This window comes from Ammospiza nelsoni, chromosome Z (assembly GCF_027579445.1).
Source record: "Ammospiza nelsoni isolate bAmmNel1 chromosome Z, bAmmNel1.pri, whole genome shotgun sequence".
NCBI classification, from domain to species: Eukaryota; Metazoa; Chordata; class Aves; order Passeriformes; family Passerellidae; genus Ammospiza; species Ammospiza nelsoni.
In genome coordinates, this window is record NC_080669.1 from 70,191,329 (window position 1) to 70,207,274 (window position 15,946).

At 38.5% G+C, this 15,946-nt stretch overlaps 2 protein-coding genes across 5 annotated transcripts in view; one reads left to right on the forward strand and one right to left on the reverse strand.

Annotated features, from left to right (window-relative positions):
- KIAA0825 (KIAA0825 ortholog) overlaps positions 1-14,410 on the reverse strand; it is a 236,229-nt gene extending 221,819 nt beyond the window's left edge. The window contains exon 1 of the mRNA XM_059492425.1: positions 14,376-14,410. The gene's annotated coding sequence lies outside the window, so the exon portion shown is untranslated. The remainder of the gene's footprint in view (positions 1-14,375) is intronic.
- The window catches only part of SLF1 (SMC5-SMC6 complex localization factor 1), a 34,623-nt gene continuing 32,882 nt past the window's right edge, over positions 14,206-15,946 (forward strand). Inside the window, exons 1-3 of one of the 4 annotated variants that reach the window (XM_059492426.1) lie at positions 14,206-14,335; positions 15,084-15,197; positions 15,352-15,427. In XM_059492426.1, the coding sequence (XP_059348409.1) occupies positions 15,084-15,197; positions 15,352-15,427 (190 nt within the window). In that variant the 5' untranslated portion in view covers positions 14,206-14,335. Of the gene's footprint in view, positions 14,336-14,487; positions 14,599-15,083; positions 15,198-15,351; positions 15,428-15,946 lie in introns of those variants that run through there. The other 3 variants (XM_059492428.1, XM_059492427.1, XM_059492429.1) reach the window with 3 other exon arrangements.

Below are 15,946 nucleotides of genomic sequence, written 5' to 3' on the forward strand. Positions count from 1 at the left end.
GCTTCTCTGAGCAGCCTGTTCTAGTGCCCAACCATCCTTTGACTGAAAAACCTTTTCCTCATGTGTAAACTAAACATTTCCTGACTGAGCTTCATGCAACTCATTTCCTTGAGTCTTGTCAGTGGTCACCACAGAGATCAGCACCTGGTCCTCGGCTTCTCCTTATGAGGATGTTTAAAATTGCAGTGAGGGGTCCCCTCAATCTCCTCTTCTGTAGGGTGAATAAACCAAGTGACCTCAGCTGCTCCTCTTAAGACTTTCCTTCCAAACCCTCTACCATCTCCTTTGGACACTCTTGAATCGGTTAATGTCTTTCTTATAATGTGGTGCCCAAAAGAGCACACAATACTCAGGGTGCAGCCCAATCGAGTGCAGAGCAGAGCAGGACAACCACCTCTCTTGACCACCTGGTGATGCTGGGCCTGGTTTGCCCCTCTGCCCATCAAGGCACATTACTGACTCATATTCAACTTTCCATTGACCAGGACCCCAGTCTCTTTCCACAGCACCGCTCTCCAGCCTCTCACTCCCTAGTCTATGCACACATCCAGGGTTGCCCCATCACAGGTGCAGAATCCAGCACCTGACCTTGTTAAACTTCACACAATTGGTGACTGACCATCTCTCTAACCTGCTGAGGTCTCTCTGCAGGGCATCTCTGCCCTCAAGGGAGACAACAGCGCTTCCCAATGTAGCATAATCTCTAGACTTACTTTCAAGTTCTGCATCCAAGTGTTAATGAATATGTTGAAGAGAACTGAGGATGGAGCCCCATGGAAGTCCACTTTTGACTGAACACTAGCCTGATGTCACCCTATTCACCATAACCCTTTGTGCCTGACTCATGAGCCAACTGCTCACCCATTGCATAATATGGTTATTCAGCTACAAGCCAAACATTCTGTCCAAAAGGATACTCTGAGAGGCAGTATCAAAAGCCTTACTGAAGTTCAAAAACATTACATCAATTGGCTTTCCTATATCATATAGATGGGTTACTCTGTGATGACATGGATACAGGAGTAAATATAAATATATAGATGACATTTACTTCCCTGTAAGATTGTCTTTACATATATTTTTTTTAATTTTAATGTGGCTATCTGTGTTTCACATTTCCCCATACAGCCCACATCAGCGGGCTTTCCTTTTACATTGGGTTCTGAGTTACCTGAGCATCTTTAGCAGTGTCTCAACTGTGTTTTCACCATCTGTTCTCATGGCAGTCCTTATTTTGCAAGTTTGCAAACAACTCTGTGCAACCTCTTTTCCCTCAGTCAGTCATTCTGCTCCCTTATCCCTTCTGTTCTACTAGATGAATCACTCTGGATGCTAATATGCTGCTCTCTACTGTAAGGTAGGTGAAGATGACATGCTAGCATGGCTTAACTGTTCAAATGTTGCATGACATTGTTTGAAAGATATGAAGGTATGGCTATGCTAAATAAGAGCAAAGGCTTTCATGTGTCACCTATTTTTTTTTAATTCCCTGTTTTCCTATAACACTGTAAGACTCTACAGCTAAAAACTCCCAAAATGCAATTTTTCACAAAGTTCCCATACCGGAAAATAGAAAAGGAAACCAAATAGAAATGACAGCACTCTTCAAACTTAACTAATCAGATGTCTTACTTTTGCACTAACTAGTCTATTAAAAAAATGAAAGTTTACCTATACAACTAAGATTAAGAAAGGATTAAGATTAAATAATACATTGTATATCCACTAGACACCAAAAGATGCATACAGTTGGTAGTTAATGTATCTTCAGCAATTAAAAATTCAACTATATGAATATTGCAATAATTTAAGTTTCTAAATTATTTATCTCAAAGTGGCAGAAAATATCACTATTTAAAAATAGCACACAAGATGCAAGTGATGAAAAATTGATGTGAAATAGCAATCTAAGACTTGAGCTCACTTTAAGCAAAACTATTAATGCAAAAAAATTCCCACCAATTTCAAGTCAATGCAAAAAGAAATTTCATGGCCCATGGCCCATTCCACCAATTCTTAATTCTCAGTTTTATTCTCTCTGAAGTATACTAGCAAGCTGTATAAATTCCAAAAAAAAAAAAAAGATAAATCAAATCACAGAGGAAAAAATTAAATTCTTTCTGAATCACTCCCTTATACCTTCTGTTTCCCCTTCTAATCTTTCATTTTCTGCTACACTTCCCCTCCCAAACATCCAAGTGAAAATAAATGTCGGATGGTGGTCTGTTAAGACAGAAAAATAATCTCTAACTGCATTTTACTGTATTAGCTGGTTAATATAACTCCACAGCGAAACTAACATTTAGAATCTATCATATCAATGTAGTCATCATGATCCAAGCTGCAAATAATAGTGTGTCACTGTCAATTTTGCTTTCTCACACTTTCTTCCCTTCACTTCATCTGATTTTAATAATCCCTGTCAAACCACAAACAGTCCAAATTACCTTCTTGACACAGAAGCTTTCAAGGAAGAGACAGAATCTCAACTTTCATTTAGTGACTACAAAAGCAAGCTGTCCGACTGGACAAATATTATTTTCACTCTTGACAATCTCTGTAGTAAAGCATGCTTTTTAATTTTCACTGAAGCTGCCAAGGGTTTCAGATAAGCTTCTTGTTCAGCATAGACTAACTCACAGGATTAACAAACCAACAACTGTAATTGTGTTTAAAAAATCCAGCAGTTTTGAGGGGAAAAAAAAAACCTCAAGAAATGACAATCACATGTCATCAGCTGAGTTAAGAAAAAGATTATACAAATAATTTCAATTTAGTAGATCTCATAGGATGTTTCAAGATCATTTTACATTTCAAAGATTGACCAAATGGCTGTTCCTAACAATGTAATATAAATCAGAATTTCAAGGAGGACAAATTTATATCCAAAGACACTAACAGCAATACAAAAAAGGTTATCATTTGACAACAGGAAATATGTTCAAGGAAAACAAATTCCACAGAAGAATGTCATCTGCAACCATTTTCCACTCTGTTGGCTTGTCCTCAAAGTAAGCTCAAGAATATAACACTCTGCTTCACCTGTATCAATTTAAAACTAATTGACTTCTCTGATGAGGTACAGTATTGTATAATTAGCATTATGGTATAAGTTTATGTGAATCAAAGTATAATACATTTTAATACAAAAATTTTCTTCACATAGACACACTGGTCTCTAATTATCTGAATCTTTTAGCTGAAAGCAGTAATCAGGTTTTGAAATGCAACTAGATGCAAAAAAAGAAAACATAATAACCAAGATGCTTCCCATCAGAAGACTCATGGGAAGTATTTGTTCAAATACCTCATAAGATTGTCCAATGCATGAACTTAATTTAAGCCTAATCAAAACCATTTTAAAATATCCTTTGACAACTAGTCTGTATATACCAAAACAATAAAAGCCCATCTTTGATGAATCTCTAAAATCACAACAAAATGCAGAGACATACGCATAGATGGTGTTTAAAGTTCCACAGCAAGAGAATTATGCTTTCTACTAATACAGAAGCCTTATAGTGCTCTTACAACAGCTTGGGCTGGTAACTGGCTCCTCATGAAGACTCACTCATCTTCATGGCCAGATATCTTCCTGCTTGCCTTCTAATTCTGTTTTTCTTCCTAGAGAAGAGTGAGAGTTTCAAGAGCTTACTGTTTTCCTTTAGCACAGCTAGTTAAAGCACAGTCTTGATACTCAGCAGTGTATTGATTCTGCTACAGGTCTGCATCAGATTGATCTGTATATTTTTATTCTTAAAAAACTATCTGTTCAAAAGATCACTTAAAGGAGGAAAAAAATTAAAAAACACAGACCAAAGGTATTTGTCTGTTTTAATTAAAAGGACATTGATTTAAGCCTCTTTATGTGAAGTGCTTAGCCCTGACTATGACTCGACTTCTAGTTAATTATCAGTTTATATTCACAGCAGAACTCATGACTGCTGCCAGATACATTAAAAATCCCACAGATTATAGATGATTTGGGGTGAAAAACTACTGAAGAGAATAAAAATAGAAGATACAAAAGACATCTGTGGAACACTATATTAAACTACAAATATACTGACTGACATGTCTACACCACATCTAGTTAGTGATTATCAAACTACACATTGTGCCTAACTGCTTTTCAGTTCTGTAACTATTAGGGAAAATAAAAAAATCTTAAGGCAGAGCCTTCTCACTAATTCACAAACCATACATAAATAAGTTTTCCATCTAGTTTCTCAGTGCTAGCCTTTATCTTCCCAGAACACTCCCTCCATATTTCAATTCAGTTTTGCTACTTGATAACTTTACAACATTATAAGATCTTACATCTCTATTTCTTTGCAGGATGAACAAGTCATCTCAACTATGCTGCTACAATAGCAAAATGACACACAACCAAGTGGCAATTTTAAAAAATATTTATCCTCAATATTTTTCCATTCCTGTTGAAAAGAATGAAAGGAAAATAAAGGAATAGTTACAGTTAAAGGAATTCCTTCTTATCAAAGACATTGTAAACAATAGCTTTAAGCTCCAGCCTAAAGCTCCTTATCATAGAGCAACAAAGAGTCCCACAGCTGTCAGCTCAGGAAAGAAACATACTGTATTCATGGTGAAGTTCATTTACCTTTATACTGTTACTACATATGCCATGGAAATGCCACACGGTTCAAGAACACTCAGAGATAGTTCTAATACACTCAGCCATCTCTTCTGGGAAGATGCTGTGTCAAGAATATTATTTCAAGGTATGATAGAGGCAAGAGCACAAAAAGGGAGAGAAATAATAATTACTAAATGCATTCACACTGGGAAAAAGAAATAATTATTCGGAGCCAGACCAGGTCATAAATTACTGTGCAAGAAGGAAAGACAATGAGCTGATTCGTGATGCAGAAACGGCTTCGTCCTCCCTATCTTAAAAAATCTATTATAAAATTTATTTTAGATTCTTTAGTGCCAAAACCACTTAGCCGTTGGTTTCATGATTAAGAGGACAAGTGTTCATAAATATCTTGTAAATGAATACCATGCACTCCATAACACCATGTATTATTTCTTACATAATTACAAGACTTAAATGACTTGTGCAACTGGACAAGAAGTGGAACTACAGTGTAAACAATGTGTACTACTTGCCTATTACATCATAGCAAAGCTTCACTGAAAACTAAAAATCAATTTTTGGTCTTTTGAAGGAAGACTACATTTCAAGTTTGTAGAAAGACAGGAGGACATCACAAACCAAAGGTGTAAATTTTTTTTCCAGGGTCACACTAACATTTTAGCAAATTTCTTTTTCCTTATATTAATTTCAAAGAATTTTATAACGTAAAAAAAAAGCAGCCATGTAAGATTCAAGGAGGAAATTTATATTACAATCAAATTTTAACTGCCTAAATCTGTAATAACTAAATAATAATAAAGTAATAACTTTAGCAGAATATCCTTCAGAAGCATGAGTTGTCATCAAATCTATTTTTATATAACAGTTCTATAGTGAACCAGAGATTTAATTCAATTATTTTAACCTGTAAGATAAACTATGCTTGTTGTGACCCAGCCAACAGCAAGTGGTCCCAAACAAGACTCTCTTCACTGGTACACCACCATGAAGCTGTTGGAAGGACATCACCAGAAAAACCAAAATATCCAATGAGAAAACTAATTAATGGCACATAGTCTGAATAAGGAAGAAAGTATTCAAAGATAGAAAAGTGGGGTAGCATTTATAGAAATGACATTTTTCCTAAGTAAGCTGGTAATAAGTGATAGCACCACACACTTACGCTAATCTTTAGAGCTGAACATTACTTGAAGTACTTGTTTCTGAAGAACTCAGAAACTTGAAGTTTGTTCCAAATAAGTTTTAAAAAAGTAAATAGCTTTGCAAATGTATATCAAGCAAGGGTATTTAACAAATAATTTGATTTTTAGTATCAAAGCAGACCAGAATGATTTTTCCATTTTTTTCCCCTCTCACAGTGTGCACCAGGGATAAATTTATGAGAGTATAAGCACAAAGAAGGTTGTACTGCTCACCATTCCCTGGCACGTGGCAGTTAGTTATGTGAGACAGCACACCCACCAAACTCTGGCTGAACATCAGTGAACACTGAGCTTTATTGTTTGGTGCTTACTTTTACAGGAAATTCAAAACTCCCGGGTCTAAACAGCCCACGGGTTCATATTTTACGCCCCTAGACCTTGAACCAGTGACATGCTTGCACCTTAGGAAAGATGTCATTGGTTGAAGACCCTGTCAGTCAACCCAGGGACCAGTTAATAGAACTGGGCTGGGTTTCTTATTTATAACTGGATTAATGCTCAGTACAAGCCAGCTTGTAATTTAATGTGGCAACAATTCCCTATATTTACATTACCTGACATAACATACATGTACCCAGTCAAATGGCATCTTAAGAATTTAAAATATTCTAGAGACTACTGTTCTGATTTCAAACAATACCTGAACAGAAAGTTCTATTACATTTAACAGAAAAAAAAAATGGGAAAGAATATGTAAAAAATAACAGAAACTCCCCTGTTTATCTGCTTTTGTTTCACATATTTAAGTAATTAAAAATCTTCTTACAAGCTTTCTGTACACTCCTGGTTTAGGCAATAGTATTCAATAAAATGGAAGTGGTTCTTTATGTGGAAAAGAACTAGGAATTATCAATACTTTGTGGGGTTTGAGCTAAAGTACTTCAGGACTAAAATTCTCATAATTCGTAAGTTCCATAGAAAAATCAATAAAGACATAAGCAAAGGAAGTTTGAAAGACCAGCATAGAAGTTTGACAACAGGATAGCGTTCTTTGACCAATACTCTTACATTTGTGTTTTATATTAAAAACAAAGACAGCAAAGCCTTTACTGTTTCCACTGCTTTTATTATTTTTCTAAAAACAGAGGTTATGCAAAAAAACCGAAACAAAATAAAACAAGCCAAACAAAACAACAAAAAACCCCACATAGAAACTGACAGTAAGGTTATAACTCCAGCCCACAAAAGCCAAGAAATTTAAAGTTACTCTGACATTCAATCTTTAAATCATGCAAGGGTGCTTCTTTTTCTTTTTTTGAAAAATGACAATGCAAGGTAATGACAAGTTGTCAGCCCTAACTTTGAATTGCCTGAAGTTTGTCATTTGGTGTTTGTGTCACAACCTTAATGTTATTTAAATGTAGTTTTTAGTATCTATTATTTAAAAAGGTCTACTTTATGACAGCAAAAAGCTTTGATGGCATAAACCTCAAAGTACACTGTAGTGCTGGTATGCCACTTCATTAGAAGTAGTGCATAAAACATATGCTGTTGACAAATCTAATTCATTAAAGTTGAGGTAGAAGCACTTTAAAGCAACTGGATGGCATCATTAGCTACAGCTCCTTTCATAAATTATTCCTCTTTTTTCTTCTGAATGATTTTGTCAGTGTTTCCTTTTCAGACTGGGAATGTTTTTGCCTTAAAGTTCAATACCGTCAACATGTTTGGTCAAGTTAAATAACTAGCTTATTTGCTAACACTGAAATTGTAAGCTGATTATTTCACCCATATTAACTAAAGAGGAATAAAGTAAAGAAACAATGTATAAGAGTTTCAGCCTTATCAAACATAAAATTTTAAAATTAAGAGAAATAGAGATTATCTAGTACAACAGAATAACATTGTGGCAGCATTGTTTTATGCCTCCAAGAATTGCAGCAAATCGGGATCTGGAAGCATGTCTCAAACCAGACTGATTTGCTGTAAAAGTTCTTTGAGAGACAACATACTGTCCATTTCTAGTTCTCTGTGCTTGAATACACAAATTTCCTCTTAAAGGTCTGCAAATGCTCTGCTGAATATGCCTGATTAAGTCATCCTGCCAACTATGCCCCTTGTAGCAGTGTGGCTGAGAGAAGACTTGGTCAGGCATGAGAAATACAACAGTGATTACGCGGATGACTACGATTAGAATTAATGCTAATACAGTACCTAAATTTGTCAATCCACTATATAAGTGGGTCTGAAGAGTTGTAATATCATAGGCTTGGCTAGAAACATACAAGTTTACAGTCTTTGGCCTTAGAGAATGAACAGTTACAAAGCAACAAAGTATCTATGGAACTACTTTAGGATTTTATCTCTGTATGTGGCTAGATCTTACTGCCTTTTTTACTCAAACCTCCAAAAGTCAGTTCTCCCTGCCTTTGAGTTGGACGTACCCTGCAGGCATCCCTGCTGGGGAGCAGAGGGAGCTGTTTCACACAGAAGCTGCCTGCAGCCTCGGGAGACCAGTTTGCCCAGTCTACAGCAGCATTTTGTACCTTTTTGCTGGCCAAGGCACATCAAAGTCAATCACAATAATCAGAGCTCTCCCATCTCTGGAATACATCAATTATGCAACTATCCAGACAGTTCCTTCTGCAATTCCTACCTGGTGTTCTTACCTTAGGGTAATTCCCACCACATGTTTTTATCTTAGGACAAATCAAATTGTCTGTTAGAGACAACCAAAAGGGAGGAGGTGTTGGAGGTGGGGGTAAGGGAACTGCACACGAAAACATGATTATCTTTTGTCAGGTCACATTTACCACATTAGTCATTTACCAGTTCCATCAGAAGATTAATGACACATATGTCCAATATGCTACACATAAAATTTTCCTAATTGGTCTCTGCATTAATCCTCATTCTGCTCTTTTTCCATTTTGTTCCCTCTCCTGCCATACTGTCTTTACATGTATATGGAACAAGCTTTGCACCACCAAAACATGGGAAGACTTACCTGCAGATGGGCAAGCAAGATTTGCAAGATCTGCTGATAACAGGTCCCTTAAGGGACAAATAAACAGTTACAAAGAACCTCTATGATCCTCTGTTAACCACTCAAACTTCTACTTAGCCCTTCCTGAGACACTTCCTGGAGCACTGGATCTAGCTCTGGGACTCCTGACATTAGAAAGGCATGGGCCTGCTTGAATAAGTCCAGAGGAAGGTGACAAAGATGATCACAGTGCCTCTGCTATGACAACAGGCTGAGAGAGTTGGGGCTGTTGAGAGTGGAGATCAGAATGCCCTGGAAAAGCCTTATCATAGTCTTCCAATACTTAAAAGCGAGGTTGTAGTGGGCTGAAACTAGATGGCCTTTAAGGTTTTTTCTAATCCATCCCATTCTATGAATTTCACCTTAAGTGGCAAGTCCATGTCTGATACCTATATGTTGCAATCTTATATTCCAGTTACATATTAATAAGAAAACAGAATTGTAACATTCTGGTAGGTATTTTGAATCTTTCTTGCTCTTGTTGCACCTTCATTATCTACCCTATAATAACTAATGCCATGCTTTCTCCTAACTTTTCTTCAGTATTTTTGTCCTTCCATCCACAATCAGCTCTACCTTTTCCCTCTATACTGATCTCAAGTACAGCGAACTGCAGAGAAGGTAGAAAGTGTACAAATAACACATTACCCCACTGACTGTATCTCATCTAACTTAATTTTCTAATGTCTGTGACCCAGGGTTCATGTTTATCTGCATTCTGATCATGCTGTTGGCAGTTGCCTAGCCAGAAATTAAACTGAGGGGAGAGATGTGTTATTGCAGAGAATAAACCATTCTGGAGTATTCATAGTATATGCAGATTGTACTCAACATTCAGTTATTAGCAAAAATTTGCAATATCTTCTAGCATTACCTATATTTACCATTTTAAATGCAGTTACTTAGAGAAGAACAAAATACCAAAAGACAAACTAAATGCATTTTACAGCCCAAAACCCAAATAATCAGCAAACACAATGTCAATCAACTTATGGGCATTCTCAAAAAACAAAGAGAAAAAGAAGATGATGAAAGGATTTTGATGAATGAAAAATTGCTGATCACATCAGAATGGATCACCTGTGTAGGAAAAAATATTATTAGAAGGCCACCAGGGAAACTACATCACTTAAGTATTCCAGGCAGGTATATAGCACATTTAGGACAAGGCAGAAGAGCAATAATATGATTAAGAAGGTCTAAGAAGCAGTGATAGATTAACTCATGTCACACAATGAAAAGAAACTTGGACTTTATGTGGTAGGACAGTTAAGTATTAAATGCAAAATAAATCCATTTCATAACTATATTTTAAAAGAAACAAACAACCAAAACCTTAGTCCAAGTCTCTCCAAGTGAGAGACTGAAAGTACGCTAAAAAAACACAGTTCACTAATTCATTACTGACTTAACTAATCAACATAAACTCACGTAGAGAAGAGTTACAGAACAAGCTGTTGAACACTGTTCTGTGCTCCCTATGTTTGTCCACTGATCCACTGACATACATTAACAGAAAGTGAGCTGGCAGAAAGGCAGATGAATGCAAGGAGATGAGAAGATGGGCAGAGCTCATAATAGTCATAAAAATAAATGTTCCTTGGAACAAAAATGGCTACATGAAAGAAACACAAAAGATATGTCCTGAGAAGAACATGGAGATGTTTTTAAAAATAAGTATTAAGTTATGATAACAGAGTTTATATTATCAGTACAGCTTGAGGAAAAGCAGGAACTTTCACAATGCTTGTTCTGCCTTTCCTGTATTCATTAGCTCATGAGAGAAACTACGGGTATTTTTATAGAAAGGTGATTACTACTAAGAAGCTCCCGTAGCTTTTGTGGATTTATATTGTATTATTTCTAATCCTGTAATCCCTTATCACTACAGAAGAAAATTTAAATTCCTTCAGTTTCAAGGAGCCAGAGACAGTGTTTCGTACTGAAGAAAAAAATGGACTTTAAGTGGCACAAAGTTAGATTTTTATCCACATGAAGGCAGTGTGGAGACAATTTTATGACTGGCTTTTCAGTGTAGTTTCACGATTGTTTATTTCAGAAAGCTGTGATTACTAATGTTTGCCTATTGCATTACAAGTTTCATTTTAAAAGTATACATATTATGTTTAGACTGAAGAAAAAATCTCCAGTGAATAATTTTCCTTAATAAATCAACTGATAATCTTGTTTGCATGATGGCAAGTATTTTAAGCACATACTACAAAACATATTCCACTAATAAAAAAATCTGTCAGAATTATACTTCACAATGGAAAGATGCTTTTGCGTGGACTTGATCACTCTCAAAATGTGCAAGTAATTACGTAAGGAATTCACACACAGGAAGTCAAAAAGCTTATGTGGGACAAATAGTACACACGAAAAAAGATCAAACAAAAAAAAAAAAGAAACCCTAACTTGCAAAGTAAAGGACAAAGTGGCAGAGGCTTTGGGAAACAGACTGAGATTTACAGACAAGGATCAACAGTGATAACATAGAAAGCAGCAGCACCAACAAGGCCTGAAGAAAGATAACCATGTGAAGTAAAATAGCTATTACTGGGAAATGCAAGAAGTGAAATTTCAAGGCAAAAGACATAATGGTAATATAAATATGCATAGAACATTAAGGAAATAAAAATTTTAAGGCAGAAAGCCTGAACAGCGTAATGAAAATGAAAACTCTTATTTTCTCTCTAGGTATAAAATTAAAAAAGGAGGTCTGAAAGAGATGGACACCTGATACACTGTAAATAAAATCTTTCTGTGATAGGAGGACAGGAATATTTATTTTTCTGATCTTGCTTTCTTAACGAACTGGACATGAGAGCTGTACAGCCATTCTTGATCATCCTTAAAATGTAGTTAGAATGTTTATAAGTCAAATACCATGTGTGTAGTACAGAAAATTGCTTCCTAAATTTTATTGAACATGTTACAGGTACTGTAGAGCAAAATGTGTAAAAGTAGATACTATCTAAAACCCAGAAACAAGCTGCTAAAACATAATTTATAATACTGAGCAACTGAATTGTATACTTGACAAGTACATTAAAGAAAACTAGAGGGACTTAAAAATACATCAGTTAAAAAGCCTGCTCCCTATGAGACCTAAGGGACACTTAGCTACCTTAATGACATCACAACAAGGAAGGAAAGGAAGAAAATATTTTAGACTTTTAATGAACGAAATAATTGAATCAGGCAGTAAGTGAATTCCAAACTTAGCAGTCATCACTGAAATAATGGTTTAAAAACGTAATTCCTTAAAGCTCCATTTTGGTAACAAATTGCATTTTTGGTAAAATTTTGAAGAAAAAATAGATGTGAAATGTTTGAGAGCTCAGTTATTTTGATTACACATTATTTTATGTGCCAGAGACATGGGGAAAAAAAAGTTAATTCTTAAAGGCAAGAAATGGTCATCATATAAGTATGAATGATTGAATCAAGAATATCCTGAGTTGGAACCACAATCATCATCAAAGTAAAATTCCTGGGCCTGCACATGACACCCCAAGAGTCACACCATGTGCCTGAGAGCATTGCCAAGCACTTGGTGAATTCTGCAGGCCTGGGACTGCGACCACTTCCCTGGGAAGCCTGTTCCAGGGCACAATCACCCTCTGGATGAAGAACATGAATCTAACCTCGGTCTGTCTTCCCTGACAGAGCTTCACAGCTTTGCTCACTAGGAGTTAGTTTAGACTATCTTATGCTGAAGACTTCTCCAGCCTGTTAATAATCCTGTGACATAAAACTGCTGTTAGTTAGCAGTCAAGTAATGAATAGTAGCTAGTCCTAGTTAGTAAGAATTAAACTGTTTAAAATAAAGCAAAAGTTTACAAGAATTAAAATCAATACAATCCTGACAGTCCTTTACAGTCCTGATAAATCAATAGTAAAAAGTATAAAGGTGCAACAGGTACAAAATAGAAATCTTCATTGTCAATAGACAAGTGGAAGCAATAACTGTAGTCCGAATATTAACTCTAAATATTTAAGATTTTTTTCACTGTCATTTTTGCAGAAAAAGTAGTGACAAGGATTGTTGATGGTAACTTCTTCATGCAAAAAAATAACTGCAATGCTAAGAAAACAAGAGATAGGAAAAGCTTCAGTAAGCATTAAGGGTACCAGAATACTTTTTAAACAGCAAGACAAGAGATATCTGTGGCCCAGAAGAACTGTTTTTCTGTTTTGATATTCTGGGAAACTCAGATTTAAACCAAGTGTCCAATTTGCTGCCAAATTTTAGATGTCTGCGTCTAGGTGATTTTGGTTTTTGAGAGATACTTATGTTTTATAGCCGTGGTGAGCTCAAAGCATTGCTTCGATTGATCTAAGCTGCAGTGACAAAAACTCAGCACTTGTGAGTTTTCTGGTACACATCTCAATTTACAGGTCTTAAATATGAAAGAGTATCTGAAATACCTCAGTGAGTACAGGGTGACTTGACCACAATTCAGTTCTCTAAAGAGGTATTTCAACCATCTTTTTTTAATCTTTTTTCTTGAACGCATGTATTCTACTCTCAAACTGTAGAAAAAAACAAATAAAAGTGTTCTACAAAGCTACCTCTATTTGCCAGGAAGCATCAACAGAGTTCTTGTGCAGTATCAGTTCAGTTCACTGCATGAGAGAGAAATAGTCAGAAGTCATCTCTCAAACCCAGAAGGGACCAAAATAAGGAGTGGGACACCAAAAAAAGTTTTATAAACAGCAAATCTTGGCATTTCTACATTTCTGAATTCTACACTGAGTGCCTGAGGTACAAGATGAATATTATTTTGATCTTTTTGTATTGTTTTGTAACTGAAAAAAAATCAAGCCTTGACTCTCGTAACCAAAACGTTACACCAATCTGATCAGGGGGGCAGGAATGCTTTCCCTTCATGAACAGGGCAGAAAACCCTTCCTAAAAATATGTGCCTTGATTATCTGGCTGTAGCACTACCTTCTTACCTGCCCATGTGGCTTTGAAACGTTTCTACGAGACGTTTGAGAAAATGGCTCTGAGGGTCAGAAATCTCTGATCCCTCTCCTCATTCTTACAGCCAGCCTGTTCCACAGGCAACACACTTCAGCTTGCGTACAGACCGACACACCTCCCCGCCACACCGCCTCCCACAATTTCAGCTCCCCCGAGCCACAGCCTCGCCGATTTCCAGGCTCCGGGAGAAGTCAGCGCGTTTCCCAGCTCGCCCTCCGCCCCCGGCCCGCCTCCCTGCGCCTGGCAGGGCCCCCTCCTCTCCGCCGGACGGAGCACCGCCCCTTCCCGCTCCTCGCTGCAGCCAGGCCTGGAGCGCCACGCCGCCGGGACCGCCTCAGACGGATTTCAGCGCCGCCTTCCCGCGGCAGGTGCCAGCGCCCATAAGCGCCTCGGAGCCCGAGGAGCTCGGGGGCTGCGCAGCGCCCTGCCGTGCCGCACGGGAGAGAAGGCGGCCGCGGGCAACGCCGCTGCTCCGCGGGCGGCCGCAGCGGAGCCCGGCCCTGTCCCGCTCGGCGCCAAGGCCCGGCCGCACGGTAAGCTGAGGGGAAGGGCAGCCCCAGCGGGGCCACTTACCCGGCCGGGATCCCCCCGCGGCTCCGCGCCGGCGGCCCCGGCGACCGCGGAGCGTCAGTAACAACGTCCCGGAACGGCCGCTCCGCCACATCCGGGGGCGGGGCGTGGGAAGGCGGGAACCTGCCGGGCTGCGGCGCCTGGCGGGCACCGAGACGGATCGGACCGAACCGAACCGAACCGAGGCATCGTCAGCGCCGGCACATTGCCCGCTCCCGTAGCCTCCGTACGTGAGCGCTGCAGGGCTCCCCGCCGCAGCCAGGGCCCCTCGCTCGTCACCTCCGGAGCGGGACCGCGGCCGGCCTGCCGCTCCTTGGCGGCGTGTGCCTGTGGCGGCGGGGTTCCTTCACCCGCGGGGCGATGGGAGGCTGCACCGCGCTGCCGACAGCGGAGCAGGGGTTCCAAGGCCTGAACTTCCAGGCGTTTGGGTGCAGAGCCAAGATACCGCACCTGGCGGGCTCGGCCCACTGCAGGCTGCAGTTTGGGGTTCGTTCTCAGGCTTCGTTCGTTCTCAGGCTGCTCCGGTACCGCCTGTCAGGTGTCTTTGCTGTGGCAGGCAGTGAGAGCTTAAAATGTGGGGTACCAGCATTCATTCCTTTTGAAGTGTTTTCCTATTTTATTGGAAAAGAAGTGCTAGTCAGGCCTTGCAAGCAACTTCCCATGGTGTGTATTTTGTGTGTTAATGTTTCCTTTTCATTCTTCTTTCAACAGATGGCAAGTTACAGCCAGAAAAGGATAATACAAATAACTGGATTTAGAAAACAAGAGAAGAAGGCACTGCTCAAATGCCTGTCCAAGCTGAACTGTGTTTTTCTAGAGAGTAAGGTATTGTTCATTACAATACAGCAAAGAGAATTAGAAGTGGAAGTAAAAATGCAAGTCTTAGAAGAAAGGACTGTGCAGTAGGTTAGTTGTGTATAAATAGACAAAGAATTTTAAAATTTCCAGTGATACAAAGTGTGTTGTTTTGTTTTGTTAGAAATACAGAAATTGTACACATCTTATAGCAAAAAAGCTGTGCAAGAGTGAAAAGGTCTTAGCTGCCTGCGCTGCTGGTGAGTAAACGATTTGCTCTTTAATTTCATAGCATCACAGCATAAGTCTGGAAAGGACCCTTAAAAGGGTTTAGATACCTGTTTTTATTTTGTATATGAACTGTCTTACAAACCTTCATTCTTCTTGTTCCATTAACCTTGATTTTTAACATAGTATTATGTTTAAGTTACGATGAAGTCCACTTTTTTGTTTTTTTTTCCTAAATGATATGCCTGCTATTTCCCATTCTTGGATCTGCATCTGTTCCCAAACAGAACACTTTGTTATATGTTAGATAATAAAGTCATGCTCAAATTATTTGGATGCTTAAAAGAGGGCAGAGGGAGTATGAACACCTGTAGTCAGCTTGGATTTTTGATGATAAATGTACATGGAACATTCACTGGCAAAGGTCACTGTAAGTTCCTGTTTATGCAGCAAAAGAAAATTCCAGGCTGTTGCCATTCTGACAGAAGCTACTGGTCTTTCCTCTTCAACTAGGGTCTGGTGCTGAAATCCCATGCATTAGCAACTAAAAT